The sequence below is a fragment of the Elaeis guineensis genome, chromosome 3 (assembly GCF_000442705.2).
Source record: "Elaeis guineensis isolate ETL-2024a chromosome 3, EG11, whole genome shotgun sequence".
Taxonomy (NCBI): domain Eukaryota; kingdom Viridiplantae; phylum Streptophyta; class Magnoliopsida; order Arecales; family Arecaceae; genus Elaeis; species Elaeis guineensis.
Window position 1 is genome coordinate 5,331,166 of NC_025995.2, and position 23,346 is coordinate 5,354,511.

General features: G+C 47.7%; 1 protein-coding gene across 1 annotated transcript; it reads right to left on the minus strand.

Annotated features, from left to right (window-relative positions):
- Positions 1-11,882: 11,882 nt before the first annotated feature.
- On the minus strand, positions 11,883-12,670 carry LOC140856036 (uncharacterized). Its single transcript, XM_073253217.1, has 3 exons — positions 12,528-12,670; positions 12,203-12,453; positions 11,883-12,088 (listed from the first exon to the last, which is right to left on the minus strand). The coding sequence occupies exons 1-3, from the start codon at positions 12,652-12,654 to the stop codon at positions 12,056-12,058; spliced, it is 411 nt and encodes a 136-aa protein (XP_073109318.1). The 5' UTR covers positions 12,655-12,670; the 3' UTR covers positions 11,883-12,055.
- Between the last annotated feature and the right edge of the window lie 10,676 nt (positions 12,671-23,346).

The following is a 23,346-nucleotide window of genomic DNA, read 5'->3' on the forward strand; positions in this document are numbered from 1 at the left end:
CACCAAAACAACAAAAATATCTTCCTCCACTTTAAGTAATTCTCTCCCCTCTTAATAAAACTACAAACTCTCCCTCCCACAAAAAGATAAAAACATCATTATTAGTTAAAAATAAAATTAACATATATTGAGGCTAAGGCTCAACCTAATTTAGCATAAATTAGAATTTTAATTAGATTAGGACTAGGCAATAAATCTCAACACGTGAATCCAAAGAGAGAGTACAAACCTCTAAAATGGAAGACCTAGGAAGAAATATAGAAATAGAATGTTCTAGAAAGAAAATATAAAATGAAAGACCATGAACCATGAACAATTAAATATCCACTTCTGTCACCACAAACAATATAACCAAATATATTTTTTGAAAAACATAGTAAATTCTAGAACCAAAGTTCCATGCACATTCTAAAACACAACGATATTAGTTCAAATATACCAACCTTAGTATTCGAGACAACTACCTGTCAACAACTGAAACTTATTCTAAGAAAGTCTTCTGAACCTCGGTGGAAAGATGCAAAAGCCACCAACTGCTGCTATAGGAAAGTTAGAGTTGCAAGTATCAGTCCAAAACATGGTATTATGATATCCCATGTGGTAGAATAGAAGTCCTTCTCATGATCAGCATGTATATAAGTTTATCCAAAATAGGGTGGATTCCTCCAATCTTAATAAAAATCATATCAATGAGGAGTGCCCAAACAATTGTCAATCCAATATAGCTGGTGTTTGGCAATTATAATATCATTTTGAGTTTTATTTATGTTCTTTGAAGCTTCATCTGATTAGATGGAACTGACAGTGGGGAGAGTTGGTGTGGAAAGAGGTTCATTGACGGCCTCGACTTGGAGAGGGAGAAGATTGAGAGTTGAGCCATAGAAATCCCTTATCGAGTGTTGTTTGGCTGGACAAGCCATGACCATGATTACTGGCTGGATTAGGGATAGGAATGGCAGGGGCTAGGAAGCATGGATACTAGTATGTGATACAGATATTGTATGGTACAGATACATCGATATAGCAAAATTTGAAAAAATCACGATAGAAGTATGGCTAGATATTTTATATTTTTATTAATATTTATATATATATATAATATTTTAATATTAATAAAATTATATAAAAAAATAAAATCATATATATAATATTTGAATATTAATAAAATTAAATTCTCAAATCTCGATTAAATTTATAAACATCATCATAAAAAATAAATAAACACTTGCAATTAACGAAAAAAAATGAACAGTCTAAATAAGTAAAAAAAATTAAAATAGTAAGTCTTGATAATTAAGTGATAGTAGTTTCAGCTGCTTCATTCTCTACATCATCAGCAAAAAGCTTCTTCTCCACAACTAGTTCATCAAGGGACAAACTTGCAATTTCAAAAATGCAGAGATAGGAGTATCACTGCGGTACCGAAAATGCATCTACATAAAACCCAATGCTGGTACATGCCTGAAATAAGAGTACTTGTGTTTCATAGGGTAGGGGTGTTGCTTTGCTCCTCTCTTATTCAAGGTCAGGCACCCATAAATTTCATGGTAAAGGAGGGCCAGTCCTCCCTCCTCAGCTGACCAGTCTGATGCGATTGCATCAACCAATCATTATAATTTACTTGAGATGCGATTACATTTATAAATCACAAAAATAATATGATTTGAATTGAGGAGGTATTTGGTTAGGGGGAGTAAGGGTTTGAAATCGAAATCGAAATCGATGATCCCATTTCAACCATTTGGTTGAGAGAAGTTCCATTCCGATTCTAATTCTAGAGTGGAATGAAAATAGCTTAATCTATATATAACTCAATCCCTACTCTCCTCTATGGATTCAAATTTTTATTTTGATTCTGATTTCGGTCACGAATCAAGCACTTCGGAGGATTTGGCCATTTCGATTCTGATTCTAAGCCATTTTGATTTTTATTGAAATTCGAATTTCGATCACGAAACAAGCACCTCCTGAAAGTATTTTATGACTAATATATTATTTTTTATAATTCTCCTTGTACCTAATAAATTTATGTACTTCTGATCACACCTTTTATTAGTTAAGTATTTTGTCAATATCATTTAGATGTGCAATACAATCACGCTTTCCAACATCAATTATTAGAATCAAACACCCATCTCTGAGCTACTACTGTCCAAGTGCTTGGCGTTGTATCTGATTGATATATTGAAAACTTTGTTCTTTCATGCCTATAATTACAAAATCATATAAATGCTGGGAATTTAGGAAAGGAATTGTAAAAATAAACTCTTTTCTTTTGAAAAAATAGTTTGGATGGTTAAATTAAATTAGTATACTACAGCATCAGAAGTTGCTTTGGACGTGTATATGGGTCAACGAGGAGCGTGAGAAATTAAAACACTGGCATCTCTGATCTAAAACAAAATCCACTCTCTTTGTACCCAGAGTCAGTTATCCGCATCTCAAATCCAAAGAACTCTTGTGGCAAGAATCAAGATAAAAGACAATATCATAGGCTTCCACAAGGTGGAGGACTACATCTTTCATGTTTTTCTAGTTCTCTCATATTCTGAAGAGGTGGTTCATTACCAAAAATCAGCCTTTCAGTGAGGGATATCACCAAGAGATCTATTCCTTGAAAAATCATTGAGGGATTAAAAAAATTTTTTCAAGAGATATTAAGTTACTTTTAAAATCTAGTTTTATTGAGGAATCTTAAGCGATTTGTGAGGGATTTATTGCCCTCAGTAATTTTTTTGGAAATCCCTCAGTAATCTGTAATCTGCAAGAGATCAGTAAGTGATTACTTCAATAATTTTCACTAAAAAATTTATAAGAAAAGTTGTCTCCCTTAGAGATTTACCAAGGGATGAATCCCTTGGTACTATTAAGATTTTTTTAAAATTAAAAGATTATATTAGAGAGAGATTTTTTCTTAGAAATCCCTTAGTGATATTGAAATTTAGTATCAAGCAAATATCACTTGTAGGCACTATAAGAATTAAGAGTATTAGTGATGATATAATAGTGATAATATAAAAAATTGAGGCATTTAATCCACTATCGTAACATGCATTTATATAAGATACAAAGCAAATAAGGATGATCATACGACCTTTCGTGACCGTCAAAATCAAATTTTAATGATCGACATATCTAAAGCTGTCGGATCGAGACGATCTTTTATGACGATACTCTAATGATAATTATTTAGATAATGAATGATGAATATGAGCTTTAAATTCTAAAATTATATCATATTTAAAAAAAATAAAAAAAATTATATTCTATCTTTATAGTATAATTTTAAAATTTAAAACCTACCTTCACCGTTCATTATCTAAATAATTATCATTAGAGTATCGTCACAAAAAATCATCTTGATCTGGTAGCCCTAACTATGTCGATCAATACAATTTAATTTCGACAGTCACGAATGACTATGTGATGATCTGAAAGATAGAGACCATCGATGAATCTAAAAATTTATAACGATGATCTCAATGATATTTATATCATACTATCAAAATTTTATTTCAATCGGATATTACTATCATGATCAATTTAGTACAAAATGATTTCAGCTATTAAATAAAAAATGAATGATCAAAATGCCAAACACCATCCAATTAAGGTGATTTTTTAGATAAATGATCTTTGTTACTATTTTGATCATTTATACAGTGATGATCATAAAATTCAAACCACACATATATGAATCATTCATATTAAACAGATCTTACAAAAGCACAAGTATAATTACTTAAAGACTTTAAGAATGTGAATCAAGAGATATATAATTTTGGATCGTTCATATATGTGCGGTTTGAATTTTATGATCATCACTATACAAATGATTAAAGTAGTAGTAAAAATTATTTATCTAAAAAATTATCTTATAATCAGATGTCGTTTGACCTTTTGATCACTAATTTTTTATTTAACGATCCAAATCATCCCATGCTAAATTGATCATGATAATGATGTAATTAAAGTAAAATTTTAATAGTATAATATAAATATCATCGAGATTATAGTTATAAATTTTTGGATCCATCAGTGATCTCTATCTATCAGATCATTATATGATCAATCGTGATCATCGAAATCAAATTTTAACGATCGACATATCTAGGACTATCAGATCGAGGTGATCTTTTATGATGATACTCTAATGATAATTATTTAGATAGTGAAAGATGAAGATGGACTTTAAATTTTAAAATTATATCATATTCAGAAAAAATAAAAAAAATTATATTTTACCTCTATAGTGTAATTTTAATCCACTATTGAAAAAATTATATTCTGCCTCTATAAAAAAAATTGAGGCATTTAATCCACTATCATAACTTAAATTTATATAAGATATAGAGCAAATGAGGTATTTAACCCTTTGCTAAAGGAATCTTATGATCCAATTAGGAAGAGAGAAAAAGATACAAAAATTGATAAAAATAAAATTTTTATATTCTCTTTAATTTTATGGTTCATTTGTAATTAAGTTATATAGTTATATTCATAAGGATAAGATATGTCCTTACTTAAGCTTGGTCAGATTCATCTTCTCAATTTCAATATGGCTCATGTAGAGGTGTCTTGCATTTATATTATAGAGTTAATTGAGGTATTTTCATCTTGTTGGGCGGAGCTAGCACTATTTAATTTTAGTAATATCTCTATAGGAGATTTGAATCTGATTGAACATAATATTTGAAATAATTTAATTTGGATTTGAGCCCATTTCTCATATAAAAATTGATTATATTTTTTTGATCCATCTGATTAATGCTTATTCTCATGTCCACCACTTATTTTTGAAAAAAAATCATGCTATTTTCCATCCCTTCAAAAAATATGGTCTACATATTGTATGCACCAGATGTAACTGGACTGTGCCAAATCCCAGGGTGGATAACAGGCCATGTTAACCATTGTATTTTATCGATTCTGGATTGCATGCTATTTGGCATGCATGTGCTCCAAGATTTGCCCCGATTCACTTGGACCTCGTGCATCCAATTTCACCATGATTTTCTTTGATTATTCTCTTCAGTTGCTTAAGCCTCCACTCGATGAAACCCTTTTGCATTCCTCATGAAAACCCTAGCATCCGAGCTTCCCTATTCAGTCGCTGCAAGCTTCACTCGATTGAGACTCTTAGATAGAGAAAATATAGGAGAAATCGATGAAAAATAGAGGGAAGACCGATGAAAATTAGCTAAAAAATAAAGGACAAATAAAAAATAGAGAGGTAAGAATTTTTTCCATGTGTATTAATCATTTTTTTAGTTGTTTTCTCTTTCATCAGAAATCCCTAGGAAAGGAGAGCACCCGAGGGAGATGGGAGGGGTTTCTTAGGTTCCCATTTAAGTTTTTTTCTTCTAGCATATGGGATTTTGTGGGAGTTGTGGCAGTGTGAGTTGGTCTCTTTAGGTTTTGAGATCTTAATCTTGATAGAAGCATGATATTTGTGGGATTTGGAGAAGTTTTGATCGAGCTTTAAGCCTCCTATATGATTGAGACTTTGAGTAATACCTAATTTTCCTAAATGGATTGATCATGTTCCTTTTCTCATTTTTTTTTTAATTTCATTCCTCTTCATCTTCGGAGATCTATGGGAAAGCAGAGCACATGAGAGAGATGGAAGGGGCTTCTTATTGAACTTCGATTGATCTTTCTTATGGGAGGGGCTCCTACATATCACCCAAGTTTATAATAATTATGTTGTTCATTAATATTCAGCATATTCCTTTCTTCAAAAGAAAAATAGTATATTCAACATTTTTGACAATGATGTTTCGCATATAAAATGTACTTTTAAGAATCAAGTGAATCATTAAAGAATATAATTTAGGATGAAACTAAAATGATGTTTGAAGTTGAATTATTTATGGCCTCTATAGCTCCATCTGATTAGAAAGAACTGTGGGTAGGGAGAGTTGGTGGGTAAAGAGGTTTATTGACAACTTTCGACTCTCTCTTCCAGGGAGTGGGGGAGTTAGAGAGTGCAGCTGAGGCTCTCTCTTTCTGAGCTTTGTTTGGCTAGACATGCTAAGATCAGATTTGCTGGTAGGCTTGGGGGTCGAAAGGGTGGGGAAATTGCTCTATTCTTTTTTTGTTCACAGTTAAAAACCAGAAATTTCAATGTTGGAGGAGGGCCAATCCTCTCATCTCAGCTGGCCAGACATGATCCGATCCAATTGGACCAGCTGATCATTATAAATTACTTGAGATGTGATTGCATATAGATCATCAGATAATGTGACCAGATTTGAAAGTGTCTTATGACTACTGTTGGGGGATACCCACCGATCGACCGACCGACTGGCGGCCCAACCGACTAACGATGGCCCGACCAACCGGCGGCCCGACCGACCGACCGACGGCCCGACCGACTGGCGGTCCGACTGACCGACCGACGGCCCGACCGACCGACCGACGGCCCGACCGACTAACGGTCCAACGGACGACTCCGACTGGCCGATAGACCGACCGATCGTCGGTCAGGGCGACCGACTGACGGACACCATCAGCGGCTAACTACCGGCCATTCAACGGCCCATCGCCGACTGGGGGTATGACGGGCGTATCCATCCCGACCGACTGAACCCAGAGGTCTGATGGCCGACTCACATGAAACTCGCCGACCGACGGAGGAACCCGACGCCACTCTGCTGGCCACCGACCAAGGGTCGGCCGACTCCTCCGATCGCCGTACAGCCGCCAGACCTTGTCAGCTCTGACACGGATATGCGGCGCGGTTACCTAGGGGCATTGTCCCGCCAAGAGCGAGGTCAACCCTGGTGATTAGACGGCCACACGGCGACATGATATTTTCACGGCGACTCTGACAGTCCACAGTGAGTTGACAGTTCCTCACTTATCCGCGCCATTAATGACGGCGCCATACCGCGCTCCACTATATAAACCGGGGAAGGCAACAGTGCAAGGGATCGATCCGCTCCGTCCCTCCCAAAAAACTCAGGCTCGCTCCTCTCTCCCTCTCTCTCTCTCGGAGCTCTTTGTCTACATTTCACTGTTGCCCAATCACCTCTCTGACTTGACCGTCGGAGGGTCCCCGCCGGAGCCGCCTCCGGTCAGTGCGGACTTCCTTTTGCAGGTGCACGCTTCCCGACGATCGGGCGACGAGGCGATTGGCCGCAACAGATTGGCGCGCCAGGAAGGGGACAGCATGACAAAGACAAGAGCTCAACGATCGAGAGTCACTGGGTCGGCCAGGCGCTCTTCCTGCCAGGAAGAGGCCTCCCCGCCCCCGCCGGCGGCGGAGCCTAGCTCTCCGTGCCCTGCAGTGACCACGGAGGCCCAGATTGTGGCCATCGTACGGCAGATGACCGTACTGACCGACGCGGTCAAGAGCCTCCAGCAGCAACCGGCGGCCTGACCCGTGCCTTCCAGGAGCAGCCGCCGACGACCGCACCGATCCCTGTCGCCTCCATGCGAGCACCCCCAACAGCGCTCCCACGGAGAAGAGGAGGGACGACCATGGCGCGACGACCGACGGTCCCAGCGGCCCTCTCCCTCCCCGTTGGAACGGGCAAGGAAGGAGAAGCGGCCGCGCACACCGTCGGCCTCCCTCTCAGAATCTTCCGGAGACTCCACTCCTGGGGTCTCCCAGCATCGACGAGCGGACGACTACGAGCGTCGGTTCGAGGAAATCGACCGCCGGCTCGCCCAGCTGCAGATGGACGGCCAGAAGTCTTCGAACGACGTCGACTTCCAGACCGCCCAACCTCTCTCCCGACTGGTCCTCGACGAACCGATTCCCAGTCGGTTCAAAATGCCGAACGTGGAGACATACGACGGCCCTCCACCGATAGATGGGTCTGGCCCCGATAATGGAGTCCGAGACCGACGCATCGCAGGTATGACTCCTACACCCCTCTCTCCGCTCCTCGTGCGCAGATCCTGATAGAGATCGAAGGAGCGAAGAATCTACGACGGCCTCGGCCTCTGAAGGCAAAAGGCCCCGACCAACACGGCCGATCATCGATCGCCGAATCAACGGCTCGATCACCGATCGCCGAACTGACGGCCTCGGCCTCTGAAGGCAAAAGGCCCCGACCAACACGGCCGATCGTCGATCGCCGAATCAACGGCTCGATCATCGATCGCCGAACCGACGGCCTCGGCCTCTGAGGGCAAAAGGCTCCAACCAACACGATCGATCGTCGATCGTCGAATCAACGGCTCGATCATCGATCGCCAAACTAACGACCTCGGCCTCTGAAGGCAAAAGGCTCCGACCAACACGGCCGATCGTCGATCGCCGAATCAACGGCTCGATCATCGATCGTCGAACTGACGGCCTCGGCCTTTGAAGGCAAAAGGCTCCGACCAACACGGCTGATCGTCGATCGCCGAATCAACGGCTCGATCATCGATCGCCAAACTAACAGCCTCGGCCTCTGAAGGCAAAAGGCTCCGACCAACACCGCCGATCATCGATCGCCGAATCAATGGCTCGATCATCGATCGCCGAACCGACGGCCTCGGCCTCTGAAGGCAAAAGGCTCCGACCAACATGGCCGATCATCGATCGCTGAATCAACGGCTCGATCATCGATCGCCAAACTAACGGCCTCGGCCTCTGAAGGCAAAAGGCTCCGACCAACACGGCCGATCGTCGATCGCCGAATCAACGGCTCGATCATCGATCGCCAAACCGACGGCCTCGGCCTCTGAAGGCAAAAGGCCCCGACCAATACGGTCGATCGTCGATCGCCGAATCAACGGCTCGATCACCAATCGCCGAACCGACGGCCTCGGCCTCTGAAGGCAAAAGGCTCCGACCAACACGGTCGATCGTCGATCGCCGAATCAACGGCTCGATCACCGATCGCCGAACCGACGGCCTCGGCCTCTGAAGGCAAAAGGCCCCGACCAACACGGCCGATCGTCGATCGCCGAATCAACGGCTCGATCACCGATCGCCGAACCGACGGCCTCGGCCTCTGAAGGCAAAAGGCCCCGACCAACACGGCCGATCGTCGATCGCCGAATCAACGGCTTGATCACCGATCGCCGAACCGACGGCCTCGGCCTCTGGAGGCAAAAGGCCCCGACCAACACGGCCGATCGTCGATCGCCGAATCAACGGCTCGATCACCGATCGTCGAACCGATGGCCTCGGCCTCTGAAGGCAAAAGGCCCCGACCAACACGGCCGATCGTCGATCGCCGAATCAACGGCTCGATCATCGATCACCGAACCGACGGCCTCGGCCTCTGAAGGCAAAAGGCTCCGACCAACACGGCCGATCGTCGATCGCCGAATCAACGGCTCGATCATCGATCGCCAAACTAACGACCTCGGCCTCTGAAGGCAAAAGGCTCTGACCAACACGGCCGATCGTCGATCGCCGAATCAACGGCTCGATCATCGATCGTCGAACCGACGGCCTCGGCCTCTGAAGGCAAAAGGCCCCGACCAACACGGCCGATCGTCGATCGCCGAATCAACGGCTCGATAATCGATCGCCGAACCGACGGCCTCGGCCTCTGAAGGCAAAAGGCCCCGACCAACATGGCCGATCGTCGATCGCCGAATCAACGGCTCGATCATCGATCGCCGAACCGACGGCCTCGGCCTCTGAAGGCAAAAGGGCTTCGACTAATGCGGCTGGCTAACTTGCCGACTTAGCTTCGACTAAGAAAGGCAAAATGCCAAGACGACCGCAGTCGTATTCCCGACATACCGATCTGGTCACGATCGATCGAAGGATATTCGGCTTGCCACCGTTTATCATACATCCCAACGCATACGTCCGACCAAGGGCCGGACAACGGATATTCGACTTGCCATCGTTATCCTATCCGAATACGTCGGATGCTACTCGACTATCAAATTCTGCGGAATGATCGTGTCGACGAGCAACGTTCAGAGGTTGACCGACCTCCGACCCAACGTGCATGCTCGACCTACAGTCGGGACGACCGATATTGGATCGTTCGTTGATGTGATCGCCAGAGTCGGGGCAAGAAAAGACGAAAAACCACTCCTTTCGTCCGAAGCAGTCGCCCACGTGTTCACGCGAGCCAACACGACATCGGGCTCAGGAGTGGGGGGGGCAACTGTTGGGGGATACCCACCGACCGACCGACCGACTGGCAGCCCAACCGACTAACGGTGGCCCGACCAACTGGCGGCCCGACCGACCGACCGACGGCCCGACCGACTGGCGGCCCGACCGACCGACTGGCGGCCCGACCGACCGACGGCCCGACCGACTAACGGTCCAACGGACGACTCCGACTGGCCGATAGACCGACCGATCGTCGGTCGGGGCGACCGACTGACGGACACCATCAGCGGCTAACTACCGGCCATTCAACGGCCCATCACCGACTGAGGGTATGACGGGCGTATCCATCCCGACCGACTGAAGCCAGAGGTCTGATGGCCGACTCACATGAAACTCGCCGACCGACGGAGGAACCCGACGCCACTCTGCTGGCCACCGACCAAGGGTCGGCCGACTCCTCCGATCGCCGTATAGCCGCCAGACCTTGTCAACTCTGACACGGACATGCGGCGCGGTTACCTAGGGGCATTGTCCCGCCAAGAGCGAGGTCAATCCTGGTGATTAGACGGCCACACGGCGACATGACATTTTCACGGCGACTCTGACAGTCCACAGTGAGTTGACAGTTCCTCACTTGTCCGCGCCATTAATGACGGCGCCATACCGCGCTCCACTATATAAATCGGGGAAGGCAACAGTGCAAGGGATCGATCCGCTCCGTCCCTCCCAAAAAACTCAGGCTCGCTCCTCTCTCCCTCTCTCTCTCTCGGAGCTCTTTGTCTATATTTCACTGTTGCCCAGTCACCTCTCTGACTTGACCGTCGGAGGGTCCCCGCCGGAGCCGCCTCCGGTCAGTGCGGACTTCCTTTTGCAGGTGCATGCTTCCCGGCGATCAGGCGACGAGGCGATTGGCCGCAACAACTACTATGCCATTTTCTATAATTATCTTTGTATCTAACAAATCTATATATTTTTGGTCACACCTAATTTTATACAGTTAATTATCTTGTTGATGTAATTTATATGTTCATTACAATCAAGCTTTCTAATCTTAATATTAGAGGTACAAACGTGCAAGTGCTTTTGCTCTGTATCTGATTGACATCCTGAGACGTCTGTTCTGTAGTGTCCGCAATAACAAAACCATTTAGATGTTCGGAACCGGAAAAGGAAGTAAAAGGGCAATCTATTATTTTAGAAAATTCTTTTTGGCAGTTTAATTAAGTCAGCAAACAACAAAGTCACCAGTTGCTCTCGACTTGTATGCGGGTCAACCAGATTATGGCTTGTACCAAAAAAAAACGAGGATATGGCCCACCCCACGGACGGTACGCATGGGTGACAGGACCACTCGACCTCCACCGCAGCCGCAACCCCCCACCCCCAACCGGTCGCCACCAAAGAACTTTTGGGGCAGGAATCAAGATGACATACAAAGTCATAGGTTTTCCCAAGGTGGGGACTGAATCTTTGGATTTTTCCCAGTTCACCCCACTTTCTAAAGAGGTGGTCGTGTTCCCTGCTCCCTATGATTCCCTCTCCACTAGGAGGGGCGAGGTCCTTATTTCTCTCTCCCTACCAACTAGGACTTGGAATGGTCTTGCCGCCACTTTGCTCTAGACTAGACGCAGTTCTAGCTCCAGCACTCCTCTTCTATTCCTCCTCCCCTTCAATTGATAAATTTTTTTTTTTTTTTTGGGACTAGCATGCTCGACGTAAATGGCAATGTATTATTATAACTTTGCTTGATTTGGCCCCTATTCGATCCAGCACCCGAACTGAAGCTGCTGGTTGAATAGATGGATATGTTCTCGTTTTGGAACATTAGGACTAGAAATCATTGTAATTCAAGAAAGAAGATAGAACTGCAAATATATTACTGCGAAACGACAGTGGTTACAACCATGCAAAAAAAAAAAAAAACACAAACTTAAACAAAATCTTCGACCAGATCCAACAATAGAACCCCAAGGTTTTACATGATATGTTAATCCACGTAAACAACAATTGCCCTGATGTTATTTACGTCCTTCAGCTTCCCTCCTTTTGGATTGCGCAGATGCCCTGATGCACTCAATTGGAGCCAAACCAAAAAGCAGATGCAGTTAGGATGTGGATCGTAAACTAATTCATGTGGCAACGTTCAGTTTATAAAAATCATGCATGAACCCCTCGCACCTTATTTCCGTCACTCATGTTGGGATGAAGGGTGTACTCCGTCATGATCCAATTCCTACGGCCGCCATTTCCTAGTGGAATAAACTTGAACATGTTCTTATACATAACGGCATTGCTCCCCTGTCCATCCCTGATCGCTATTTTTCCGCGGAAACACCGCCAGCAGCCACTACCATCCTGGACTGGCCGTACTTCGTTGTTTCGGTTGGCGTTATTGGTGTAGTAATAAGATACACCTGAGCTGCCATGCCCTGCAAGAAAAGCTAGTGAGGAAGATTTCTGGGCAACAGAAACAACAGTGTATCGATAGAGTGGAGAAGATTACAAGGAAGTCGATGAGGCCCCCAGTCGTAAGGATCGTAAACTGGATCAATGGCTCCAAATGAGGAGAGCTCATGGCCACCAGTGTAGTCGAGGAGGAACCTCAGAATCTGTTGATCGTTGAAGGACATGCTCTGCTTCTTTTTCTATCGCTACAATGGTTGATGAAGAGATGGAGAAGGCCATTGCTCGGAGGTGCTTTTAATAGGGGAAGAAAGAGCCTCTTGGCTTTGCTCCGCATGGGGAGAGGGAACTCCAGTGAGGAAGGAGGTCTGCTCTCCCTGGGGAGATGGAATGAGGGTCGTTAGAGACAGGGCAGGTCGTTAGAGACAGGGCAGGCCTTCTCCATTTGGCGATGAGTTGGAGCAAGGTCGGGAGAGAGGATTAAGGGTCTCGCCTCCTCCTTTGGAGTTGGGGAGTTGGGTGGGGATAAGGAGGGAGAGGGGTTGGGTCCTTGAGGAGAGGGAAGAGTGGTGCTAGAGGGGCGTGCTCGTTTCTCTGACTCCATTCCTTTGACAATAGGGATGGATTTTGCAAGAGGGTGGGGGTTGTTCTCTGGCGCTCTCCCCGGGGGGAGGGGGCGGGGCGATGACCGGGTCCCACCCATCTGTTGTTCTCTGACTCCATTCCTTAGACAACAGGGATGGATTTTGCAAGAGGGTGGGGGTTGTTCTCCGCCGCTCTCCCTGGGGGCGGGGGGGCGGGGTGGGGGGGGAGGTGTGCCCGGGTCCCACCCCTCATTATTTATAATCCCGACCCTGGTCCCACGTTTTAATATATTTTTTATCCGAGCGCGGGTCTTCAGTGGTGCACCATGCATCGTGCATATATGCACCTAACGCACGGTGGACGGCCATACGCACATGCGAGCTGTGCGATGCATACATATACAGCCGTCCATCTCGTGATGCATGGTGTATGCGGTGGTTAGACTACAGTAAAGATGAAAATGATATCGATAATATTCGGATTTATTTTTCTATCTAAATCAATTTATATATATTGATAAAAATTGAAGGATCCATTAATATCCATATGCATATTCATATTCATAAAAAAAAAAATTGATGTGGATATGAATAAAAAACTATTCGATTCACATCCCAATATCCGAATCTATCTGTAATTCTATATAATTTTATATAATATATATTAATTTTTTAAAAAAATATACAATTATATAGACATTGTTGGTGCAAAAATCCGTCTGCGCCGGAGAAGCTGGAGTCGTGGGAGTCACGGTCACCGTCGGGACCTGCAAAAGAAGTCTAAACCGGAGGTGGGGTTGCTCCGACAAGACCCTCCGACGCTTAAGTCAGTTCTCTGCCTCAACAAGAATGGAGTGCTCGAACGAAAATTTTAGCAAAGTTTTGGGATAGAAAATAGAGCTTAGAGAATAACATATCTGGGGTCCCCCTTTATAGACGGAGGGAGTAGCGGATTGATAGCGACTGTTTATGATCGCCTCGTCGTGGGCCGCACAGGACCAGGAGGAATTTATCATGAAGAGTAATGGGGTGGAGTCGTGGCTGTCACCATGGCTCGCCACGTGGAATCAGTTGCAGGGAGTGGAGCGGCATCCATTGTCGTGACTCGTCAGGAAGTGGTGGAACCGCACAGGATCCGCCACAGGGAGTGGAGCAGAATCGTGGCCGTTACTGCGGCTTGCCAGGGAGTAATAGAGCCGCGTAGGATCCGCCGCTGGGAGTGGAGCAGAATCGTGGCCGTTACTGCGGCCTGCTAGGGAGTAATGGAGCCGCGTAGGATCTGCCGCTGGGAGTGGAGCAGAATCGTGGCCGTTACTGTGGCCTGCCAGGGGGTCCAGACTTGTCGGCCGAAGTCCGGCTGGAGTGCCTGGCGGAGAGGGGTGGCTAGCTGCCCGTCTGAGAGGGGCTCGGAGTCCTGCCCTCGTGGGAGTTCGGACGAAGTCTTCCTTCAGTTGAAGTCGGGGACGAGGTCCGGCTCCCGTAGGAGTCCGGGCGAAGCCTTCCCGCAGCTGGAGCCGGAGACGAGATCTGACTCTCGTAGGAGCCCGGGCGAAATCTACCTACAATCAAAGTCAGGGGCGAAGTCCGGCTCCCTTAGGGGTCTGGATGAAGTATACCAACAGTCGGGGTCGAGGACGGAGCCCGGCTCCTGTAGGGGTCCGGGCGAAGCCTTCCTGCAGTCGAGGTCGGGGATGAGGTCCGGCTCCCGTAGGAGTCCGGATGAGTCTTCCTGCAATTGGAGTTGTGGGTGAAGTCTGGCTCCCGTAGGAGTCCGGATAAAGTTTACCTGTAAGTGAAGTCGGGGGCGGAGCCCGGCTCCCGTAGGAGTCCGGGCGAAGTCCGCCTGCAGCCGGAGTCGGGGACGAGGTCCGGCTCCCGTAGGAGTCCGAAGTTTGTCTGTAGCCGAAATTGGAGATAGAGTCCGGACTCCTAAGAGATAGAGTCCGGCTCCCGTAGGAGTCCGGACGAAGTTTGCTCGCAGCCGAAATTGGAGACGGAGTCCGGCTCCCATAGGAGTCCAGACGAAGTTTTCCTGTAGAATCCCCGAGGGGTCACTCCGGACACGAACTTCGACTGGGGGGGGTTTTACACCCAACAGACATGTTATTAACTTGATTTACCATTTGTTTAGTAATATTTTTGATCTTATAGTCATGAAGTTTAATTGTGTAACTTATCTTCGGAATTATATCAACACTTTCGGTATCAAAATTATATCTGAATCTGATTAAAATAAATATGAATATATATTTTTGCATCTGAATAATATCTCGTATTTATATTCATTAGATAAAACAAATATGAATATGGATATGCTGATATCCGATCCGTATCCGATCTTATACTTTCAGCCCTAGGTTGTATAAATTTATCACAAACTTTGCTTTGGGCTCAAGTTCAGCACAATGAGCTATGCTTTGACTTGGCTAGCCCCATGAAGCAAATCATAGATGAATTATATAATCCCTCTTCTTCTCCGTACTTGAAAGTGCCCATAAGTAACTTGATAAGTGGATGAGTTTGAAGAATACTTCCCAAAAATATGATAGCTAATCCATACATAATTTAGAGGCTAGATCATGTTTATACTACAACGATTATATCCATATCCAAATGCATAGAAAAATTTTACAGACATCTGCTACATAGGGTTGGGTCAATGGACTCACAGCACGTTGGCGCAGCCACAGTCCAATTTTATCTGGCCATAAATTTATGACCTAAGACAAACCAACTTAAAAGTCAGGCTTGGCCGAGCTGGCTGCAAGCTGGTCTAGCTCAATGTGCATCCTTCTTACCATTAATCCTGTTGCGGCCAATCACCTCGTCGCCCGATCGCCGGGGAGCGTGCACCTGCAAAAGGAAGTCCGCACTGACTGGAGGCGGCTCCGGCGGGGACCCTCCGACGGTCAAGTCAGAGAGGTGACTGGACAACAGTGAAATGTAGACAGAGAGCTCTGAGAGAGAGAGAGGGAGGGAGGAGCGAGCCTGCGCTTGTGGAGAGACGGGGCGGATCGATCCCTTGCACTGTTGCCTTCCCCGGTTTATATAGTGGAGCACGGTATGGCGCCGTCATTAATGGCGCGGACAAGTGAGGAACTGTCAACTCACTGTAAACTGTCAGAGTCGCCGTGAAAACGTCATGTCGCCGTGTGGCTGTCCAATCACCAGGGTTGACTATGCCCTGTGCGGGACAATGCCCCTAGGTAGCCGTGCCGCATGTCCGCGTCAGAGCTGACAAGGTCTAGCGGCTGTACGGCGATCGGAGGAGCCGGCCGACCCTAGGTCGGTGGCCAGCAGAGTGGCATCGGGTTCCTTCGTTGGTCGGCGAACATCATGTGAGTCGGCCATCAGTCCACTGGGTTCAGTCGGTCGAGATGGATACGCCCGACATACCCCCAGTCGGCGATGGGCCGTCGAATGGCCGGTAGCCAGCCGCTGATGGCATCTGTCAATCGGGCGCCCCGACCGACGATCGGTCGGTATATCGGCCAGTCGGAATCGTCCGTCGGAGTCGGTCGGGCCGCCAGTCGGTCGGTCGGGCCGTCGATCGGTCGGTCCGCCGTCGGTCGGTCGGGCCCTCCGACAGTCGGTCGGTCGCAACAGATTGGCGTCAACATTGCAGCAATGATCGGCATTGCAAACAAATGAGAAAGAAAGAAGTTTCATTCATTGATGAAAAGAAATTACAAAGTCGGGTCGAAGCCCGATTACATGTATTTTCAGAAAACAAGAAGTAAAGGTAGTCGGCAGGGCCCGATCATCCGTCCTAGTCGATCTCTTCGACCGACGGAGGATCGGGGATGATCGGCGTCTTGGCCATGAGTGGCGCTGGGTTGGCGGCGGCCGAAGGATGGGCTTCAGTTGGCAAGGGGACTTCGGTCGGCACCTGCTCCGGGATGGCTTCCTCCGCCACGATGACGCCTCCCGACGGCTGGTCGGCCATCTCCTCGGTTCCTTCTCCTTCGGCTCCTTCCTCCTCGGCTAACGGCGGGACGACGCGGCTGACGTCCAACTCCGGGTACAAGGCATGGACGGCGTCCCGACCGTCCTCGAACCCGACCCGGTATGAGGCGAAGCCCGATTCGAGCATCTCCTCCCGATATTGGTCGGACGACCGGAAATCCTCCACCGTCCGATCGGCCGACTCCCTCGCCGACCTTGCCTCGTCCTCAGCACGGGCGAGCTCCTGCCTCGCCGACTCCGCCTCGACCCTCGCCATTTCGGCGTCGATCTGGGCAATGGACAACTCCTCTTCGGCTTCGGCGAGCTTCTCCAGGCTGACCCGAAGTTGCTCGCGTTCCCCTTGGAGTTCAGCGGTGGCACCATCCCGTTCGCGTCGAAGGCGACGCACGGCCCGACCTTTGTGCTTGGCCTCCTTCTTGGCCGACCGGAGTTCGGACCCGAGCCGGGAGACCTCATCGACTAACTTGGCCTCCCGATCGGCCGACTGCTGGAGTTGGTCGGCCAACATTGCCCTCTCAGCCTCGACCGCCGTCGACTTCTCCTTGAAGGCTGCTCGAACGTTGCCGAACCTTCGGTACCCGGCCTCCAGTTCGGACATTGTGAAGATCAGCTGCCGATGGAAAAAACCTCGTCAGAATCGCATAACAAGAAAAATTTCTAAGTTAAAGGAGAAGTGATGCGAAGCTTACCTCAACCATCGTCGGGTAGAACCGCGACAGCATCTCGGTCACCTGCCGAGATCGCAGCGACTCTACGTCGGCTGGGAGGAGGATCCCTTGGCACAACCTCCTCGCAAGATTGTGGTCGGCCAACGCCGACGCACCCTCGGGGTAGTATGCGCTGGGAGGCATTGAGCGGCTCCCCGACCTATCCTCCTCCGCGGGCTCCATCGGGGCTTTCCCCCGATCAGCTGCCCCGACCGACGGGACCGGCAGCGACGGGACGCTGGAGTTCTACCCGGCGCCCCCCGTTGCGCCAATGGACGCCGCCGGACGATGTTCGGTTTCCCGAACGTCATCCGGCTCCACCCGCACCGGCGAAGCCGCTGATGTTCCCTCGGCCGCCTCCTCAGTCGGCCTCTCCTCTACTTGGACCGTCGGAGCCGCGAGGGCTATGACCGGCTCCGACTGGTCGGTCGCCGATGCCTCGACGGTCGGCGAAGCTGGTTTCTTTGGAGGGCGTGAAGGGCCAGCCCCCGACGCTGGCCTCTTCCTCGTCGCGAACTGCCGAATCTCGGCGTCCGTCGGCCTCATCCTTGGTGGTGTCCCTGCAATACCGACAAAAATGTTAAAAGCCGGACCAAGAGCCGAACAAAAAGAAAAGCCGGGGGATCGGGCGATACCTATTCGGGGGACCAGACTCAAGCCGGCATCATAGAGAGCTTGTTCGGTAACAAGCTCCCTCTACTTCGGGACCGACATATCTTTCAGTCGGTGGAAGTCCTCCCGGTCGTCCGCCTCCACCCGACTGTTGTCGTTGGCCTCGGTTCGGGGCACACCCCAGCGAGAAGGAAAGCCCCAGGGAGAGGAGGAGGAAACAAAAAAGAATTGGTTCTTCCATCCATGAATGGACGATGGAAGACCGGTGATGAAGGCAAGACCCTTCCGGGGGGTGAAGAGCCACCACCCTCGAGCTTTAGGGTGGGGTCGGAGCACAAAGAATGCCCGGAAGAGTGAAACGCGGGGGTTGGTCGGCAAGAGCTGACACAACAGCGCGAAAGAAATGATTAAACGAACAGAGTTCGGCGCCAGTTGCGCCGGACAGAGTCCGTAGTAATCAAGTAGATTCCGGACGAACTCCGGAATCGGAAGCCGAAGACCCGCGCGAAGGTCTTTGACGTACAGCGCTAGATCGCCAGGCGGGGGGTTGTTGACCCGACCGCCGGCCCCTGGAGCAGAGAGCCGAAACTGCTTCGGGATGCGATAGTGCTCCCGAAGCCGATCGACGTTCGGCCCCGAAAGCGAGGAGGCCTCATCTTCCGGAGCCGATCGGGAGTCGTCGGTCGGGTTCCCCGACCGAGCTCCCTGGGTCGGATTCCTGGTCATTATGCCGGAACCGAAGGAAAAGAAAGAGAAGAGAAGGAAGAAGAAGGAGAAGAAGGGGCCACGAACCAGATGGACCCTCCGGAAGCGAAGAAGAGCTCTGCCCGCGACGACTGAGAAATCGTCCGGACAGAGTTTCCCCAGTAGAATGGCAAGTGTGGGTCAGGGGTCCGGGAGGTCCTATATATAGGGCCGACCGACGGTCGAGATGCTTCCGCGCCGACCGAAGACCTGCAGATGCGCGACGCGTGGCGCCCGCCGGTTGGCGGAGGATTCGGCGCGCCCCGTCCCGGGACGGCCGCACCGCCCACGTTAAATGCCGGAGGGGGCGCCGGCCAACCACCTTGACACGCGGCACGCGGGGCGCGGCTCCGCATTCATGCGCCCGCGCTGGTTCGCATTCCCGATGGGACGCCTGACAGCGGCCCGCTCTCCCGTGATCGGCGTCGAATATCCGATCGTCTGACGTCGTATCGTCCGACGCCCGATCTTCTGACACCGACGTAACATCTGACGACGATGGGACGTGGCGTCTGACACCTGACGCCGACGTGACTTCTGACATCGACTAGACGTCCGGATCGCTTGGCATTCATGAGGCATCTGACATCGGATCATCCGACGGTACGGTCGGATCTACACATGCGACAAATCCACTCCCAATCGTCCGGGATTGCTGTCCGAATGGATGCATCGGCCAGCTCATCACCCGACTTAGGAGTGGAGGGGGGCAACTATTGGGGGATACCCACCGACCGATCGACCGACTGTCGGAGGGTCCGACCGACCGACGGCGGACCGACCGACCGACGGCCCGACCGACCGACTGGCGGCCCGACCGACTCCGACGGATGACTCCGACTGGCCGATATACCGACCGATCGTCGGTCGGGGCGCCCGACTGACGGATGCCATCAGCGGCTGGCTACCGGCCATTCGACGGCCCATCGCCGACTGGGGGTATGTCGGGCATATCCATCCCGACCGACTGAACCCAGTGGACTGATGGCCGACTCACATGATGTTCGCCGACCGACGGAGGAACCCGACGCCACTCTGCTGGCCACCAACCTAGGGTCGGCCGGCTCCTCCGATCGCCGTACAGCCGCCAGACCTTGTCAGCTCTGACGCGGACATGCGGCACGGCTACCTAGGGGCATTGTCTCGCACAGGGCATAGTCAACCCTGGTGATTGGACAGCCACACGGCGACATGACGTTTTCACGGCGACTCTGACAGTTTACAGTGAGTTGACAGTTCCTCACTTGTCCGCGCCATTAATGACGGTGCCATACCGTGCTCCACTATATAAACCGGGGAAGGCAACAGTGCAAGGGATCGATCCGCCCCGTCTCTCCACAAGCACAGGCTCGCTCCTCCCTCCCTCTCTCTCTCTCTCAGAGCTCTCTGTCTACATTTCACTGTTGCCCAGTCACCTCTCTGACTTGACCGTCGGAGGGTCCCGTCGAAACCGCCTCCGGTCAGTGCGGACTTCTTTTTGCAGGTACACGCTCTCCGACGATCGGGCGACGAGGCGATTAGCCGCAACAAATCCATATCAAGTCTAAAACAATCTTTGGTTCTATAGTTCATAGAGACTACTTGGTAAAGCTTCCGGTACTGTTAACTTTTTTTTGTTAAAGTATAGGATCCAACCAAGAAAAGTCTTAGACAGATTCGTTACCCCAAGCACGTTAAAATATAAAAGTTCGTGCATCATTTTTTCTTTCAAGAGAAAAAAGGAAGCAAGCTGCGCATGCACGGTGTCCAAAGAAGATTTTGTAGGTTTGGAAATTTATAAAAATATAGAGCAACTCAGGGTCGAAGTCATAAATCATAGAATTTGTATTGCAACAAAATTCTGTATTTCCATAGGAATAGGTAACCAAATATGCCCACAAATTATCTATGATTTATAGGTTATTATTTTGCATTTTTATTTATTAAGAAAGTAGATATTAAGTATAAATCATCAATAAAATAATGAATTGGACTTGAATTTTTCCTTTTAACCTTGTTACAAATAGGTCGGAATAGTTGAGGTGGGTGTTGGTACGGCAATAAGGTGAAGGGAAAGCAATGTCCGGTTATCAACGAATAGAAATGTAAGATTGAACAACTGAGAGAAGTGGTTGGAGAAAAGCAATGGGCCCCATGATAAATGAAGATCGTTGTTGAGGAAGGCCAGTTAGTGCATCATAGTTGGATAGAGATAAAGGAATAGAGTGCTCTTAGGTTTTTCTATTTTTGCTTATTCTAAGCTTTTTTTTTTTTTTTTTTTTTTTGTAAATATACAAGTTGAATAGATATAAGACAGGAACGAAATGGATGATACAGATCTCTAGGACTGTTTGCAGTAAAAGATCGGGAGTGGGGTTGAAAACGGATTGGATATTAGTATGCTATTATTTTTATCCTTTTTTTTCGAAGACAAATGTGGATACAATGTTAAATGGATACAAAAAAAAAATTAATGTCCAAAGAACTCTTGTGGCGGAAATCAAGATAACAGGTTAAATCATATATTTTTTTTTGGTGCTTTTCTTGATCTCCCTTATTCTAAAGAGGTTAATTAGATGGAATTGCGCTGCTGAGCAGCAGGACTAGAAATCGATGTAATTAAAGAAATAAAACAACAGCTGTTGCACATAGAAGATAGAACTGCAAATATGTTGCTGCAGAACCATAGAGGATACAACCATAAGGAAAAAAGGAATAAAAAGAATAAAAACTACGACCACATCCTGGACCAGATCTAATGGGTGAACCCAAAGTTATTACATGACACAAATAACATAACCCAAACGGCCAAAGCGACCTAGTGCCTTGAGCTTCCCTCCTCTTGGATTGCGCTGATGGCCTTCTGCACTCAATCGAAACCAAACGAAAAGGCAGCATCAACCATTAGAAGATTAGTTAGGATGTGCATCATAAACTAATTCATGTGGTATTTTTCTTTTTACAAAAGTCATGCATGAACTCCTTCTCTCACCATATTTTTGTCGCTCGTATTGGGATAAAGGGTGTACTCGACCATGACCCAATTCGTGGGGCCATGTTGTTGTGAAATAAACCTGATTGTCTGCTTGTAGCCATCCCTTAACAGATCTTCGGTGCCGACGATGCCAGTGGCCACAATAGGTTTTGATGTTTCGGTCCTTGGCGTTAAGCAGTTGTGATAACCCAACCAGCCCAAAAAAAAAAAAAAAAACAGATAACAGGGGAGAAGACTCCCAAAGGGAGTCTTCTTCCTCCGTTCACCGGCTCCTAATCAGAGTCGGAAATAAGTTTCCACCGGCTCTATTTAAGGAGGAGAACCCTCCTCTCTTCTCTCATCGAGAAATTCCGGGGCAAAACGGTGGCAATCACCAGAAATTCATCACGGAGACCCGTCGCCGTGCCGTCCAATTTCTCGCCGGAAAAGCTTCGCCGGCGACGGAGGTAAGCCTCCTCCTCTTCTTCTCTTCTCCTCCTTCCTTTCCGTGCCGATGTGCATGCTCGCCGGCGACCGGAGTCGCCGAATTTTATTGCGGAAGAATTTTCTTTTTTTGCCGTTTTGCCGTCGCCGATGGTCACCGCCGACCACCGGTTTGGCCCTCTTCTTATCGGCGAGTCACCCCCTCCTGCCGATGGCCGCCTCACGCCGGCTGCGTCGCCGGCCGGCCACCCAACGAGGGGACCTCAAGGTCTCCTGTTTCAGCCCAAAACAAGTCCACGGGAAGAAGAAAAGAAAAAGAAGAAGAAGGAAAAGAAAAAGAAGAAGAAAAGAAGAAGGAAAAGAAAAGAAAAAGAAGAAAAAGAAAAGAAAAAAGAAAAGGAAAAAAAAAAAGAAAGAAGAAAAATAAAATGATTATAATATAATAATAATAAATAGGATTTTCTCCTCTTTCTTCTGTGAAGAAAAAAAAAAAACAGAGAGAGAAAAGAAAAGAAAAGAAAAATTATTAAATTAATTAATAAATAATGATATAAATAATAAAATATGAGAAAGAGAGTTTCTCTCTCTTTCCTCTCTCTCTTCAGCCTGAACTAATATTTTCTCTCTCTAGAATTAGACTTTCTCTCTCTACTTTCTCTCTCTAGAATTCTCTCTCTAGATTATTTCTCTCTCCTAAGATTTTTAAAATTTTGAGAAGAATGATGATGAATTTAAATGATCCTCGTGATGGATTTTTGATCCGTGATCGTCGGACGGTACACCGACATCCACTTTGATCAGATCAAGTATTTTTAGATTTTATTTCTCATGATCTTATTGAATTATCCATATGATAATCTTAGCATGATTTGATCTGATCGATCGAATTTGTTGAATCATATCGTTTGA